Below are 15,317 nucleotides of genomic sequence, written 5' to 3' on the forward strand. Positions count from 1 at the left end.
TACGTTCCAGATGATTTTCCATTATTATTAATAAGGCATTTCTCAATAATGTCTGATTCAGGACTGAGGAATAATGATTGAATTTGCTTTTCAGAGATGTAGACTAAAACATGTAGCCAGTTTAATAATGCGGATACTTCTCTAGTCTGACAAGTTGTAAGAAACATTGGAAATACAGGATATATATTGAAAAGTACTACAACATTTTTTTATATCTTTAGACCCTTTATTATTTAATTTAATTATCACAATCAGCATACACATGTAATTTTCTCTTAAAGAAACAGTATAAGGGATAAAAAGCATATTAGTTACATATGAGAAATAGGGGATGTCATGGAACATCTTATTATTTCACTCTGAAGCACATATATCTGGTGAGAAATGTTTTTGATGGGTGATTATAATAAAGCATAATATTACTGAATTGCTTTTCCTAATCTTAAAATTGTATCTATTTAATGCCCCCAATAATAGAAATTTAGTGAAAATATGCTCTTGAATAGAGGCAATTGTTTGTACTACTGAATAGTGTATACGTAAAATTCTTTAGTCTTCTCTAAAAAGTCTTTATATTTAATAGGGTTCTTATCATGACTTGGTTTTTCTAAGATTTAAATATTAAACAGATAAAATGTGGACACTTTGTTAGGCATATTTGTAAGTTGGTTCTGCACTGACCTTCAGATCAGCTTGAGTTAGATGAGCAAATAGAACAATGAAGAATGTTTTGAAAGCACAGGATAGCAATGTTAACTCGTGTCAAATTCCATGTGTTGGATCTCTTCTTTGAACATCCTGTTTCACCTCCTTCCATGGATGACAGATTAGGCCAATATATGGTGACTGCAGAGGCAACTACATTCACCTAAATTTTCACCTAATCTTTGAGAAACAATTGAGACCAACTGTTTGTCAGAAAACCATACCCCACATTTACACAGCCTTATCAAACTATGTTATTGAGTCTCAACAGGATGAATTCATTCTGTTTTCACTATGCTCTAGCCCTCATGTCAGCATGTATCACCAGGAAGTATAGGAGTTGTTAAATTAAACATTTTTCAGTTCTTTAATATCCATTGGTTATATTCCCTACCTTACTATAAGGACACCATCGTGTTCTTCACCAGCATTTGGTTGGATTGTTGACAGCCATACACAATCCAGAGATGTGTTTTGTATTTTGTTAAGTCTCTTTCAGCTGCACTCATTTTTATATTGGACTACCTGTAGCCTGACTTTTTGAGTCTCTTTTATCAATGCTCTGTTTCCTACCTCTGGACCCCTCTGGGCTCAACTTTTTTGGAGTGGTTGCCCATTATAAATACACCCAAAACTTTGTTATACATGAACAGCCCAACAGAGAAATTGTTCTGGATCATTTCTTACGATGCCACTTTCACAGCCTGTTAAATTGTCAGTCTCTTTCTCCTTCACTTTCAGAATTGTACAAATATACACATATTCACAAATTTTTTAAATTTATTCTTAATGAGAATGGCATTAAAAGCAGTTTTTGGTTCCAGTAAATTCTGCATTGTCTTTTCTGTGACATAGAAGTTGTTGCTTAACTTATATTAATGAACTTGAAGTAAATCTAACAAGAAAAAAAAATAATTTCATTATTCTAGGTGATGAAAACCTAAATGGTATGCAGTTAGTAAATACACACCAATGACATTACAAAAATATATGACTTTAAATGTAAGAAATCAACATAAATAATTTGCTTTGTTTTGTCTGTATGGATATATACTTAATGTATGTTACCCATATTTTCTATCACTGGCACAAGGCAAAAGGGAGAAACTGAACAGCTATTCATAAAGAAAGCTAAAATGAATACATGAAATAAAGCCATAATACTAATATTAAAAGAAATCTTTATTGTATGGATTAGTGAAGGCAGAAAATACACAATGTTATTCCTTCTCTCCTTTACACAGAACCAATTTTGTCAAACGTCTGCACCCTGACTTTAGTAGGAATTAAGGGGTATGTGTTACATGGGAGAGTCTAAAAGGTTTACAATAGCAGGACCATTAAAGTCAGGTCCACCATTCACTGTCAGTCAGATATGCAGATTGGCTGTTATAGCATAGACATGACTCGCCAAAGGTGGCTTTGATAATCAAAACTCCCAAGGATTTATAGGGGATTTAATACAATGTTCTCTGCATAAGTCACTTATCTATATATGACAAACTACAAAAATGCAACTATTAATACTATTGTGGTGTAGTAAACATTCTCTGTAAGATTAATAACCACATAAAAATCTTTGTGGACTCTCAAATAAAGAAAATGCAAAACACACAAATGCAGTCCGTTTAAGATTTCTTAAGGTTATTGCTATTGTAAATGCCAAATAGGCAACTGTGGCCCATTCAAATTGTGTCAGTCACAACAAATATATTCCTGTTGAAAGCTTCTGTAAAGTTATTAGTAATACATTTCTATCTGGGTCAATCAGGAAGAGATACAAGAACATATACAAAAATCTTTATAGCTTGGAGGTCAGAGTCAGAATCAATATTAAATATAATCCTGATGTATGCTTATGAAAGACCATTGTCCATAAATAACATCTGACAACCAGATGAGCTTGGCAAAATAATATGTCATGGGAGAATGATGAATTTATGTCTTTTTAATGTTTATTCTTTGTTTTTTGCACAAAAATCTGCAGCTTTTAACAGTGTCACTAGACTTTTATAGATTTTTTTTGACTTGTAATAACTTTTTATAGTGACCCAGTTGTATGCCAATCCAGTCACACTCACTTTTAAAAGGTGTAATAGAGAATCTAGTTGGTAAGTCTTTCAGACAGGGGATCAATAGGACAAGTGAGGACTGCCTTTAGCCAGGGTGCCTTTACATATTGCCCATTGGGTGGTGGGAAGCAAGATCTTCAGAAACCGAGTCTGGTAACTATGAAGATAAACAGCTGGTAAGCCTTACCTGAGTGATGTGTCTGTGACCATTTCATAACAAATGTTTAAGAATACGCCAGATTGTTCAGGTTCCTTCAAATAGTGCATATGGATAGAGCTGCTTGTCTCAAAGACATGCTATGAAATTCTCTTTGCAAGGTGTATCCTTGATGTAATTGTTTTTTTATGTGTGTTTTTGCATTAATAAGGTTTATTATATATAAGTTAAGAAATAGAATTATATATAAGTTAAGACATAGACGTTAGTCATATAATAGGGAGAAGACATATCAGAGAATTGTGTTGCTTTGTGCCACCAGAATGGTTTTCTTTATTTTCTGAAAGTTTAGCAAAGTTGATCTTTCAGCTTAGAACTGTTTCAGTAAATGTCTTCCTTTAAGATCTGGTGTTGCCCTACTTCATTCTGTGTGCTTTGGGATGCAAGATGTCATCTCTGGACATAAATATTTTATATAATGGCCCAAGAAAAAGATCATACAGAATATAAGTTGATAAGAGATGGCTAAAGTCAAGAGTTGTGTTTTTTATTTGAATGAAAAATTAACCTCAGACTATGCAGTTTTAATTATTCACTCATTGTACCAGTATCAAAAGACCACACAATTTATGTTGCAATTATTGTGTAACAAGAAGTCCTTAACTATCGCTAGTAGCTATATATCATGATGACAAATAAATGTCTAAATCAAGCCTATATAAATCCATTGCTTCCTATAAAGCTTTTGCCCCAAAATACTTTGAACTTTAATATAGTGTTCTAAATGCATGCTCATATGCATTCATACATCCATCGGTGACATGAAGTTGATTTAGCTCTACAAGATTCATGTTTTTGATTTCACTTTTGCTAAAAATAGAATGTAGTGATTAAAGAAAATGTATTATGTACTGTTATATGTTGCAGAGTTGTCTCTTCTACATGTTTAGAACTACTGTATAGGACAAAATAACCAAGTGCTGGTTGTACCTACCGTCAGCTCCTGCATATCTGAATTTCCATTGGATGGTGAAGCTCTGGTCTTGACACCCCAGAGGAAGTGACGTACGTATAGCAATTGTCTGTAGATATTATCATCCACGCAGTCAGATTCCAGATCCACTTTGAACCCACTGCTGGGCAGGACAATAGGTGGATGGTTTTCAAAACTCTCTAGAAGATCCCCTGAAAACAAAACAACATGATTGTTAACATTAGCGTAACCTTTGATCATACTGTATCAAAAATATCCTTCACTTTTGCTGTCACACTCAATAGTTAACAGATGAAATATAAACACAATTTGGTCTTTTAATATTTTAAATGTTTTATAAAAGGGATTTCATGGTATTCTTATTTTCATCAGGGCAACGGATGGCAATGTGATCTCACCACAACAATAAAGCATCGCATGAAGTACTGTGCTTGACACCATTAGGACTTTTACTGAAAATATTTGTTTTCCAAATCCATTTGAACACATCATAATGACTTATGTTGATTGTAAATGTTTTTAACTATTGAACACATAAATCAATTAAACCACAAAATTGGAAATTAATGTACTGTACAATGAAGCTCTTTCTGACTTCAGGATGTTTCTACATTATGCTTGGCTTCTTTTACATCCTTATTCTTAACAGAATATTCTTTATTCTGTTTATTCTTTATCAGCCTGAGTGCACATAAATCACATGAACTACTGTAAATGGGCATATCCTAACAAAAATCCTGAAATCATATTATAGTTGCATTCAGTAGCAGATTTCGGTACGGGTGAATGGGCAATCACCCAGGGCGGTATGAGGCATCTAAACCAAAAAAAAATAGGAATGTTAAAGGGCATGCACTGCATAAAGTGCGAGGTGTGTACACAGAAGTGTGCTGTTTATGTTGATGAACTGATTTGTACTCAAGACACTGAGGGGGACCCTCTATGTGATCGTCTAAGTCAAATAGTAAAGATTGGCCACTATGGACACCAATGGTTGCTGTCTCTCCTCCCCTCCCCTGCCCTGGGCTCCAAATGGGCTTCGACTGGCACTGGTTATACTGCATCTCCTATAACAGGATGTTTATTGTAGTACAGTATGTGCACATGACAATAAACTTGAACTTGAAAACCATTTCATACAACAACACTACTCAAGTGATGTTATACTGTTATTATTAAATGAGCAGTTATTTTATAGAATACCAGCCAAACAAAAGGAAAGATAGGAAGTGATAGAGAGATGCCTGATAAATGGTATGAAGGCCTTTCTCTGTCTACTATGGCCTAAGTCGGTACGCTTTTATTTTTTTGTTTTGTTTCTACACTTCAAATCCTTCCTTCATGGTTTAAATTAAATACTTGTTTTTCTTATTTTATGGCTAATGTTCCAGCACCCACAAGACCCTACTCTGGATAAGTGAGTTGGAAGATTGGTTTTTCATTGACAAATCCATATGAAAACCTGACATTTTTATAGTACTGTTAAGAAGTGCAAGCATTTTACTGCCTTTACAAGGGCCAAATGAAAGAGGGATGCCTAAAGTCAGGTATATAAAAAGTTGTCTGGTTTGATTTCTAACTTTACTGACCTGAAAGAAGCTAACAAATTTCCTGACTGTGCTCACCAGCGCAACTTCAAAAATTGTTTACAGATTTTTCTCAACAATTTACTGAGCCTGGGGAGAAAGAACATAGTTCACCTACAACAAAAGATATTACTACAGTGAGTTTAGGACTGTTCCGTATTGGCTGCCAGGAGATGACATATATGCATTGCTGGCTATAAAAGCAAACATTTTCTTTATTATTGCAGATTCTTTTTATATTATGCAGCACCTTCACTTTTTCCTGGCAAATAAAAGAGCCATAGTAAACACTTTTTAAGTATTTTATGCTTTAGCATTTTATTGTGTACTAGTAAAATACCCGCGATTCGCAGCAGAGAAGTAGTGTGTTAAAGAAGTAATGAAAAAGAAAAGGAAACATTTTGAAAATAACGTAACATGATTGTCAGTGTAATTGTTTTGTCACTGGTATGAGTGTTGCTGTCATATATATATATATATATATACACACACGTATATATATATATATATATACTGTTGCTGGGGGTGCCAGAATCCATCAAGGAAGAAAAATCAAAAACATTATTTGTACAAAATCTTAATTTATTTATCCATTCCTACATAATTAAATGGGCAGGCTATTTCGTATCAGTGCAATACGCTGCTTGTTAAAACGGATGACTCCCGCTCTTACGTGCAAGTCTGCGTGGATATTATGAACTATCGTATCTGTTCAAGTTCTATTTAAATTTTAAATAGAAGGAATTTTTATTTAGTCGACAGAAATATCTTTGGTAGGAATGTAAGTTAAATGTAGGCATCATTGCATAAATTTTTCTTCACCATAGAAATGTAAAGAGTAAATTCGCCTTACATTCCAACCAAAGATATTTGTGTCGACCAAATAGAACTTGAAAAGATATATTTTTTCGAATGTGATCGTGTAATTCAGATCGAGTTGACGTGCAATACATCGAGTCGGCGTGCTATTGTGCTTTCGCCTGTGTGCCTCAATAAGTCACCTTCCCCTCGCTCTTACTTTTTTACCGTTCATCTAATGATTACACTGAGTATGGCTTTACCAAAACAATCATTGATCACGAATAAAGTATCCATTATTCATAAAGCTTCAATTGGTGATCTGTCTTTCTGCATTAACCGCATATTTTTTCATACGTCTCAAACCAAGGGGGTGCAAGGGTAAAATGAATTCGGGAAGCGCTGATATATATGTATGTGTGTGTGTATATATATATTGAAATAGTTTTACTATGAAATAATGCAAAGAATACACGACACGTGTTTCGCCCTAATTTTGGGGTCATCAGGCGTACACACTCACTGCATCCCCTCTCGGGAATCGAACCTTGGACATTGCACCACGGTGTGTGGTTTGTCTATTTGAGAGTATGTAGATCGGGTATATATATATATATATATATATATATATATATATATATATATATATATATATATATATATATATATATATATATATATAATATTGTGAACGCTGGCCCGGACACAGGCAGATGGACAACATAGTTTCACCACACACCCTTTATTATATACAATATTTACAGTTTTCGTGCACTACCAACCCCAGTGCCTCCTGCACCCTATCCCCCAAAGTCCAGGCTACACAGTCCTTTTGTCTTTCTCTCCTGGCCGCCTCCAGTCTTCACTCCAGCTCCGTCTTGCTTCCTCCCGACTCGCCACGACTGCTGGGAGGCGGCCCCTTTTATGGGAACCCGGATGGGCTCCAGCTGCTTCCCGGCACTCCTCCGCAGACACGCCCTTGTGTGGCGGAAGTGCCGGCTGCGCACCCAGAAGCCGTCCGGGTGTCCCCTGTTGTCTTCCCCCCAGCACTTCCTGGTGTGGTGGAAGTGCTGGGCTCCAGGGCTGTTCAGGCAGCAGGGCGCCGCCTGGCGGTGGCCACGGGCCCCTACAGGGCTGGGCTTCCATGCTTACCCGAGGCCACCAACATAACCAGGGCGGACACCCCCTCGTGGTCTGGTGGAGGTACAGGCCCTTCTCCGGTCCTCCTGGGCGTCCCGGCCGGGCTCCTGCCTCGTCCGGATGTGGCAGATGATGGTCTGGTAGTGGGGCGCCACCTGGCGGTGACCACGGGCCCCTACAGGGCTGGGCTTCCATGCCCTCTACCCAAGGCCACCAGCGTAACCAGGACGGACGCCCCCTCGCGGTCTGGAGGAGGTACAAGCCCTATATATATATATATATAATATATATATATATATACATACACACATACCCATGTTTCGCAGCGGAGAAGTAGTGTGTTAAAGAAGTTATGAAAAAGAAAAGGGTACATTTTAAAAATAACGTAACATGATTGTCAATATACAGTATTTGTTTAGTGAGTGTTATGAGTGTTGCTGTCATCAAGGATTTGATTATCATTATTTCTTTCAATCAGGTTCGTATTTGTAGGATGTGTTGTGTTCAAGTAACATTCCATGTTTGTCAATCGTTGTAAAGATAACAGGTTTTATTCGATCGATTATGTGAATTGAAAAAATAACTTTTTTACAGTATGACAGGAAGAACTTTTATGTTTAATGGTCAAAAGTATATTTTTTCCTTCCAATAGATATAGCAATTTCTAAAATTATTTTCCCATGTAAAATATATACCAACCTCCTTGGCATTAAATCTGAGTGTCTCTCAGGCTCAGAATTCTATGTTAGCATGGTTAAGGCTGAATGACTTTTAGGTTAGGCTGTTAGTGTTCATTTTTAAACCCAAATAATGCTCAGGACAGTATTCTGTTGCCAAACCACAGTGATATGCTTGGTGACTTAAGTTACACAATGCTGAAGCTGGGTGAAGTAATTACATAACATAGCCAAAAGGCAAAATGATGGGAGGACAAAAAAGATGTTAGCCTCCTAATGACTGTTCACCATGTAGGAACTGTCAATGTTTGTGTTATGGGAAATGTAGAAGTCACTAAGCCTTATGCTGTGGCAGCCAACAAGAACTTGATGTGCATGTCCATTGTGTGGATTAGGCACTGACATTCTACACTCTCATGTGCAAACAACAGAAACACCCTGCTACTGCCCCAATTGCGATGCCAGGCTTGTGTTGGTAACTTTTTCAAAGCATGCTGCACAAAGGATGTGTACTAAACCTGCATCAGTACAGCAGTAAACACTAGACAGACCTTTCTAACTGTATGTATGTTGATGTTTTAGTATTTACCTGTTTCTGTTACACATAATAACATTTTTTCTTATTGAAAAATTTCAACATCTTTGGCCTGTTTTACAAGGGATAAACCTAATGCTGAGGAGGTTGACAGATTGCTCAAAACATATTCTTATTAATTTTTGATTTTTAATTTATCACAAGATGATGAATGCTACTCAGGTTTAAATTCATGAAAATTTATAAAACAATGTTAAAGGACTACTGCACCCATAAATTATATTTCTTATATTACTTACCCCATATGGTTTATAGTGATAAGTGAGAAAAATTGTTAATCTCTTGTTTTTGTGGAAAAGTCAGATCACAACATTTCTGACAGAAGCCTGTGGTGACCAATGTTTGACAAAATATCCTTTAAAAAATTTCACATTACTCATGTCACACAATTTTACATTTCCATTAGGAAGGACTCACCAATTAATGGGGGGAGAGAAGCAGGTCTTCAATTCAAAAGCATGATCCTGTGTGAATGGATTTCATGTTTGTTGAGTAGTTTCATTTTCTGAAGGCATTTATTTAACAGTATTTTAGCAAAAAATATATGTGTTTTGATCATTGTGAACATATGATTGGTTTACTTGACGTGTGGATTATGCGACACAAGCAATGTGATATTTTTAATGGATCTTTTTGATAGTCTTTGCTGTTGACCAGCATTGGTCACAATTGGCTCCCATCCTGTTAGAAGTTTTATCTCTGTTCTCATTGATAGCGTGAGATTAAACATTTTCCTCAGTTGTTGCTACAAACCAGATTGGGTAAGTAGTATATAAAAAAAATCTTTTTTGAATGGAGTATTAATTTAAGAGTTGGTCATTAAAGAAAATGAATGATATCATGTGTTATAAGCTTATACTGATGATCTGGACTGGCATGAAGGTGATTTCATCTCACCTGTGCTGGAATGCTAATACTTAATTTGAATAACAGACGTACATAGAGCCCCACATGTGACATCTAGTCACCATTATTTTACCAGTACTGACCCATTCTCATTATTTATTTGTGATAAGCCTGTTTAGCTTGTACCACTCATGCTGTCATGATTTGCATTTTCTCTTCTCCTATCAGTTCATTAAATGCTAGAAATGCAAATGAAGTCCACTAACCTGTTCTGTAAATCTGTGCTTCCTCCTCAGGACTTGGATGCCATGCAGGGATGGGACCAATATCACCCGATAGCTGGTAATGCACTAAAAGATGGTGTATCTGGGCAGGTGTAAGAGATGGGTATTCAGTACACAGACCCTTCCAACTCATCTAAGGAGAAAATAGAGCTTCATCAGTAAAAGGCTAGACATTCAAAGCAGATGGACTAGCAGAAAATCAGCAAATACAAAAGTAGGTTAGTGGATTTAAGAACAAATTAGAATGTACAACATTAAAAATAAATTTTGTGCCCTTGCATATTTTGTAGGAGGTAAATCTTCATTTGTTTTCTTTTTGTATTGGTGCTGTTCAGCGCTTTTGGGGAGCCTCAACTAGTTTATTTTGGTCCACCTTGGGAGCACTTATGGTGGGATCAGTCCTGGTTGTGTTGATGTCTTATGTTAGTTTTTCTATTTAGGTCCATACCTAATTTTAATATTCCTGATAAGACGCAGAATTAAAGAATCTTACTAATTCTGAATCTTTGGTAACTCTGCGTTGTAAGTGAAAATACAAATATTTGATAAAATAATAACATTCTTCCGAAATTGTTTAGTATGGAACCTAAATGCATTTGAGTTTGAAGGCAAGTCCAACTAACTTTACAAAGTTGGAATGTTAAAGAAAGATGCAGGTAATGTGTTAAAAAAGCAGTGCTTTTCCAGAGGCTAATTCTAGCAGGAAGCAGGAATATTATGCAGAGCTTGTGACTGTGACAGACTTATAAAATGCCAGTTAGCAGTTTTATTAATAAAATATATACTACAAAAATATCCTATTTTTTGTGCTTCATAAAAACTTTAAAGAAATTATGAAATTGTTATGATAAGTGCTTTTTTATCTGTAGCGTGTACCTGCCTTACTAAGTCGTGGTTACTTGATAGCCACATGTTGACAGTATTTGAATAAAATATCCATAGAATGAAATTCAGTTTTACATTTCTATTAATTACTGAAGTCTTGTCTCTCTTAATCAGTCCTGCATAAATTCATCACCTGACTTGTACTTTTCCAGAACCCCACCCTTTGCCTTCTAGAAAAAGGGATGAATGTAGCAAGGCTGAAATGAAGAGAGTCTGCTGCAATAAAAAAGAAGCAGTCAGAAGCCTGACTGGTCATGAGAGAGAGAGACAGAGGTTTTCTAATTCCAGAGGTCTATACTATCTGTACACTAAAGACCTCAAGATGTAGGATTGGTAGGATGAGCAGCAGAGTGGTGGCATTGCACTGAGTGAATTCCCATGTAGGGACAATGGGTGTCAGATTTGTCCAGGGAAGGGGAAGTATAGTAAGACTAAAATGGAGGGAGCCTGATGTAAAAAGAAGACGCACAATTGGTTACAAGAGCAAGGGCAGATCTCCTTTAACTCAATTAGCTAAGATGGAGTACTCTGTACTCTCAATCCAGTAGCTCTGGACTTGCAACTTGAGTGGTGCTGCCACTCGCTGATGACAGTGATGAACTTGCATGGCTATCCCACATAACTTCTTTTCAGCTGGGCATCATGGGTATCAGTGCAACCAGGCATTCTTGGAATAACATTATTCCCAAGACTGGCTGTTGTATATCATGGTAAAACTGGCTAAAACTGGTCAAGGCAAGGCTCTGCTGACTTTCATGTGACCCATAATATATGGAACTTTGAATTATCCTCAACCAGTCTAAGCTAATGGACATTTAAGTTGTGAAAATCTGTCAATACTGGTTGCAATGTTTTGTGCTCCTTGACAATACTTATCACTATGTATCCCAAGATTTCCCGGTGGGAGACACTGCAATAGTGTGGGGTTTTATACTTAGAAATGAATGGTATTATTTCCATTGTAGCTATCAAGTGGAATTTATTAAAAACTAGGTTTTCTTTTCTATCCTGTTAATGATTTTTATGTTCATCTGGTGCTCTGTGGAGTTTTTTGCAGCTGTATGTGGTGGTCAAGGTGAAAGTCATCACATCCAAATCTTAATGATTTTCCCCAGGCTCCTGTGTTCTGGCTTTTTGGTTTTTAAATTCCTGATCCTTTTCAACAACATTAATCACTCTTAATTTCTCTTTTACCTTAATTTCTTATTGACCCTGACCACTCCATACTCTCCATGCACCATCTTAAATTCATCTTCTTAGACTCAATAAATGCTAAACTATTAGGTATCTCTGACATTTCATTTTACAATATGACATGCTTAAAGTTATCAGCATCCTGTATGAACAATATATCCAGTGGCTCAATTTAATGCTGCCTTTCTAATTATTTGCTTCATAGCCATAAACTCCTGTTGCAGAAACTAATGAAAATGGACTTTGGCTACTTGTGGCTGCACTCTAAAATTTCCTCTGTTGTGATCCTAATCCAGCATGATGATCTGATAGCACCTTCACCAATATTTATAGAGAATGAATTGTGGGATTTGTGATTTAGGATTTGTGGTTGGGCACTGGACAGATTTATGCGTTATTAGATCTTATATTTAATATGTTAAAAATATAGTACCTAGTGGTTTTAACAATAGCATTGAATCACAGTGGATTTCATTTTGTAGGTGCAGTAAGCTATGTCTAATCTTGACCATAGTAATAAAAATGATTTTCTCCTGAAAAATACCACCTTGCCCTATGTATACATTTAAATAGAACAAATATCTGAACTGGAGAAATTTAAGTACCCATGGGTACATATTTATGAGTGAGGAAAAGAGGGTATCACAAAAGTGACCAGCATGATGAGGCACTGAACGTAGTACTGCAACCATACAGCTGAAGCTGTGTCCTTCAATGAAGTTGTAATTTTCTGATAAATCTACATCTTCATACACTGAAAGAGACTGCAGGCGTAAGTGGCCACAATGCTCTCCCTTTACAGTGCTGCAGGTTCATTCACAATAAAATGATGAGGAGCTCAGTTTTCAAAGAGGCCGCTGGAGTAAAGGGATAGAAAAACAATTGAAGCAGTTTGGGTTCCCTATGGAAACTTTCCACAGGTATGATGGACACAATATCTTGAGACAAGACTCGGGAAAAGATGAAGGGATTACATCTTTTAGGTAACCTAAAAATATAACAGTCCTTACAATGGAACTGAAAACTGTTATTGGGTATAGGGAAGTCTAGGTAGTGCATTTTAGCTCCCTATGGTAAGTTGGTAAGTAATAAGACAAGAAATAATAGAATGGGATAAGATTCATCTTTTTATGAACTGAAACAACATAGTGATATTTCACTTTTAATTTTGTGGAATTTCAGGCTGACCATAAATTACCTGGATTAAGTGAAGCATTGGTGTGGCCAGTATGTTTGCAGTAGCAGAAAACTTTGCAAAGAAGTCATCTGCTAAATGTGATAGTCCTGCATTTCTTGCCCAATCAGTCAGCATTCTCAAAGTACCCTGGATTTGAATGCCACGTGACCACTGAAACCAGCCCCGCATAGGACCTGGAAAAGACAGAAGAATGCTGAAACAGACATCATCAATTAAGAAATCAAGGTTGAAAATGAAGATGATTCCAAAAGACAAAATTATAGTACAAAATATATCAAAGAGACTATTTGGGTAGAACAAGCCTTAACAAACACAACAAATAAAAAAAAAATGAATTGCAATGAGTTGGTCAATAGCCCAGGCAAATGGTATAGTGCTATTGCAATGGTGTGCAGGTGAAGTAATTTTAAAGCTTTAAAATTGTTTTGCAGCAGTTTAGAAAAGAGACCAAAACTGGTCAGTTTTAATAATAGCAGTGCCTAAAGAAATGTTCTAGGAAGGAATTTTCAGACAGTGAATCCTCAAAGATGTTCACCAGGAGATACAAAGAGGTGTTTTATAAGTGAAAGAAAGTCACCTTCAAAGGAATACTCCTAACCGGTTCATAGGATGTAAACAGTATGGGCAAGTATGATGTAATGGTGTAGATTACTGATTGGTTAGGTCAGGACAGGTTGGGGAGCATGCTTTGGTACACACAGCGAAACAGCTCAGGATTCTGGTTGGCAACCCCCAAGGCAGACTCACGGTGCAGCCCCACCCTCCGGAAATAACCATCTATCTGTCACAGCCAGGTGTTACATGGGCAGCCCTTTGTCCTAGTCCAGCCACGCAACCGGATCACCCTCGGGGAATTGTGCCACATGGCCATAGTGCCATAACTGACCCTCCCTCACAATGCAAATAATGTGTCTCATTTGGGACTCCATGAGCAACCGCTCATTTGACACAAAGTCAAAGCAGCGGTACCCAAGGATTCTCTGAAGAGACACAGTACCAAATAAGTCCAGAAATCTGAAAGTATCAGAAATCTGAAGATGGGAAACATGAAGCCAATCTGTGGTAAACTGCTAAATCTTTGTGTCAAAATACATGAAAAAATACATGTGTTATTTTTTTTTTATTTACTTTAATACATACATGTAATTGCATGTTTGATTGTTGTAATATTTACTGCAGAGCAGCAAGTCTCAAATCTCCAGAGATGCAGGTACATCTACTACTACTACTACTGTTACAACTGCTATTACTACTGGTTGAGCTTTTGGGACAACTTAGCTAGTAGCTAACCAAAAGATGGACTGAATGATGTGTTCTCATTCATCAAGTTTCTGATGATGTAATTCTTAAATTCTTTGCTTTTTTCCAAGCTATTCTTTTCAAACTGTAATGTTTAGAGGTTGTAAATTCTCTTCATGTCTAAGTAGTGTTTCTTCATGGACTCCAGTTTTCTACCACATTCCAAAGACCTGTAGGCTAGGTTCAATGGCCTGTCTGAGCAAGCTCAAAGTGAGCATGGGTGTATATTTGAGTGCACCCTGTGGCAGACTGGTATCCCATCCAATACTACTTACTGCTCTGCGCCCAAGGCTGTAGGCTCCCCACAACTCATGTGATAGACTAAGCAGGTTCAGAAAATAAACAAAAGGTTAATGGTGCTTGATTATTATCCTTTTTGCCATTTTTACATGAGCTACACCTACTGAAAATTGGAAACATTCAATTTTAAATATGAATATTCTATTTAAATAAGAAACTAGCCATAACTGCATCTTCTGTTATTCATGGAAAGAAGGTTGTAATATTGGTCAGATGCACATCTGCACAAAAGAAGGATGAGACAATATATAAATAACATGTAAGCTTAAATTTTTCTATGTACACAATTGTATGCTTAAATGCTTGTTGAATATATACTTGTATGCTTACATAATTTCATTAATCCATCCATTATTCAACACGCTATATCCTAACTACAGGGTCACGGGGGTCTGCTGGAGCCAATCCCAGCCAACACAGGGCGCAAGGCAGGAAACAAACCCCGGGCAGGGCGCCAGCCCACTGCAGTACATAATTTCATATTGAATTAAATAACTTATTAAAGCGGAATATTTTCCTTATAGTGTCCTCCCACACTCCAAAGACATGCAGGTTAGGTGAATTGATGTTGCTAAATTGGCTCAAGT

At 36.7% G+C, this 15,317-nt stretch overlaps 1 protein-coding gene across 4 annotated transcripts in view; it reads right to left on the reverse strand.

Annotated features, from left to right (window-relative positions):
• radil (Ras association and DIL domains) overlaps positions 1-15,317 on the reverse strand; it is a 101,062-nt gene that overhangs the window by 14,995 nt on the left and 70,750 nt on the right. For all 4 annotated transcript variants that reach the window (XM_039774024.1, XM_039774022.1, XM_039774023.1 and 1 more), the window contains 3 exons: positions 13,132-13,304; positions 9,837-9,987; positions 3,929-4,119 (listed from right to left, as the gene is read on the reverse strand). In XM_039774024.1, the coding sequence (XP_039629958.1) occupies positions 3,929-4,119; positions 9,837-9,987; positions 13,132-13,304 (515 nt within the window). The remainder of the gene's footprint in view (positions 1-3,928; positions 4,120-9,836; positions 9,988-13,131; positions 13,305-15,317) is intronic.

This window comes from Polypterus senegalus, chromosome 13, assembly GCF_016835505.1.
Source record: "Polypterus senegalus isolate Bchr_013 chromosome 13, ASM1683550v1, whole genome shotgun sequence".
Taxonomy (NCBI): domain Eukaryota; kingdom Metazoa; phylum Chordata; class Cladistia; order Polypteriformes; family Polypteridae; genus Polypterus; species Polypterus senegalus.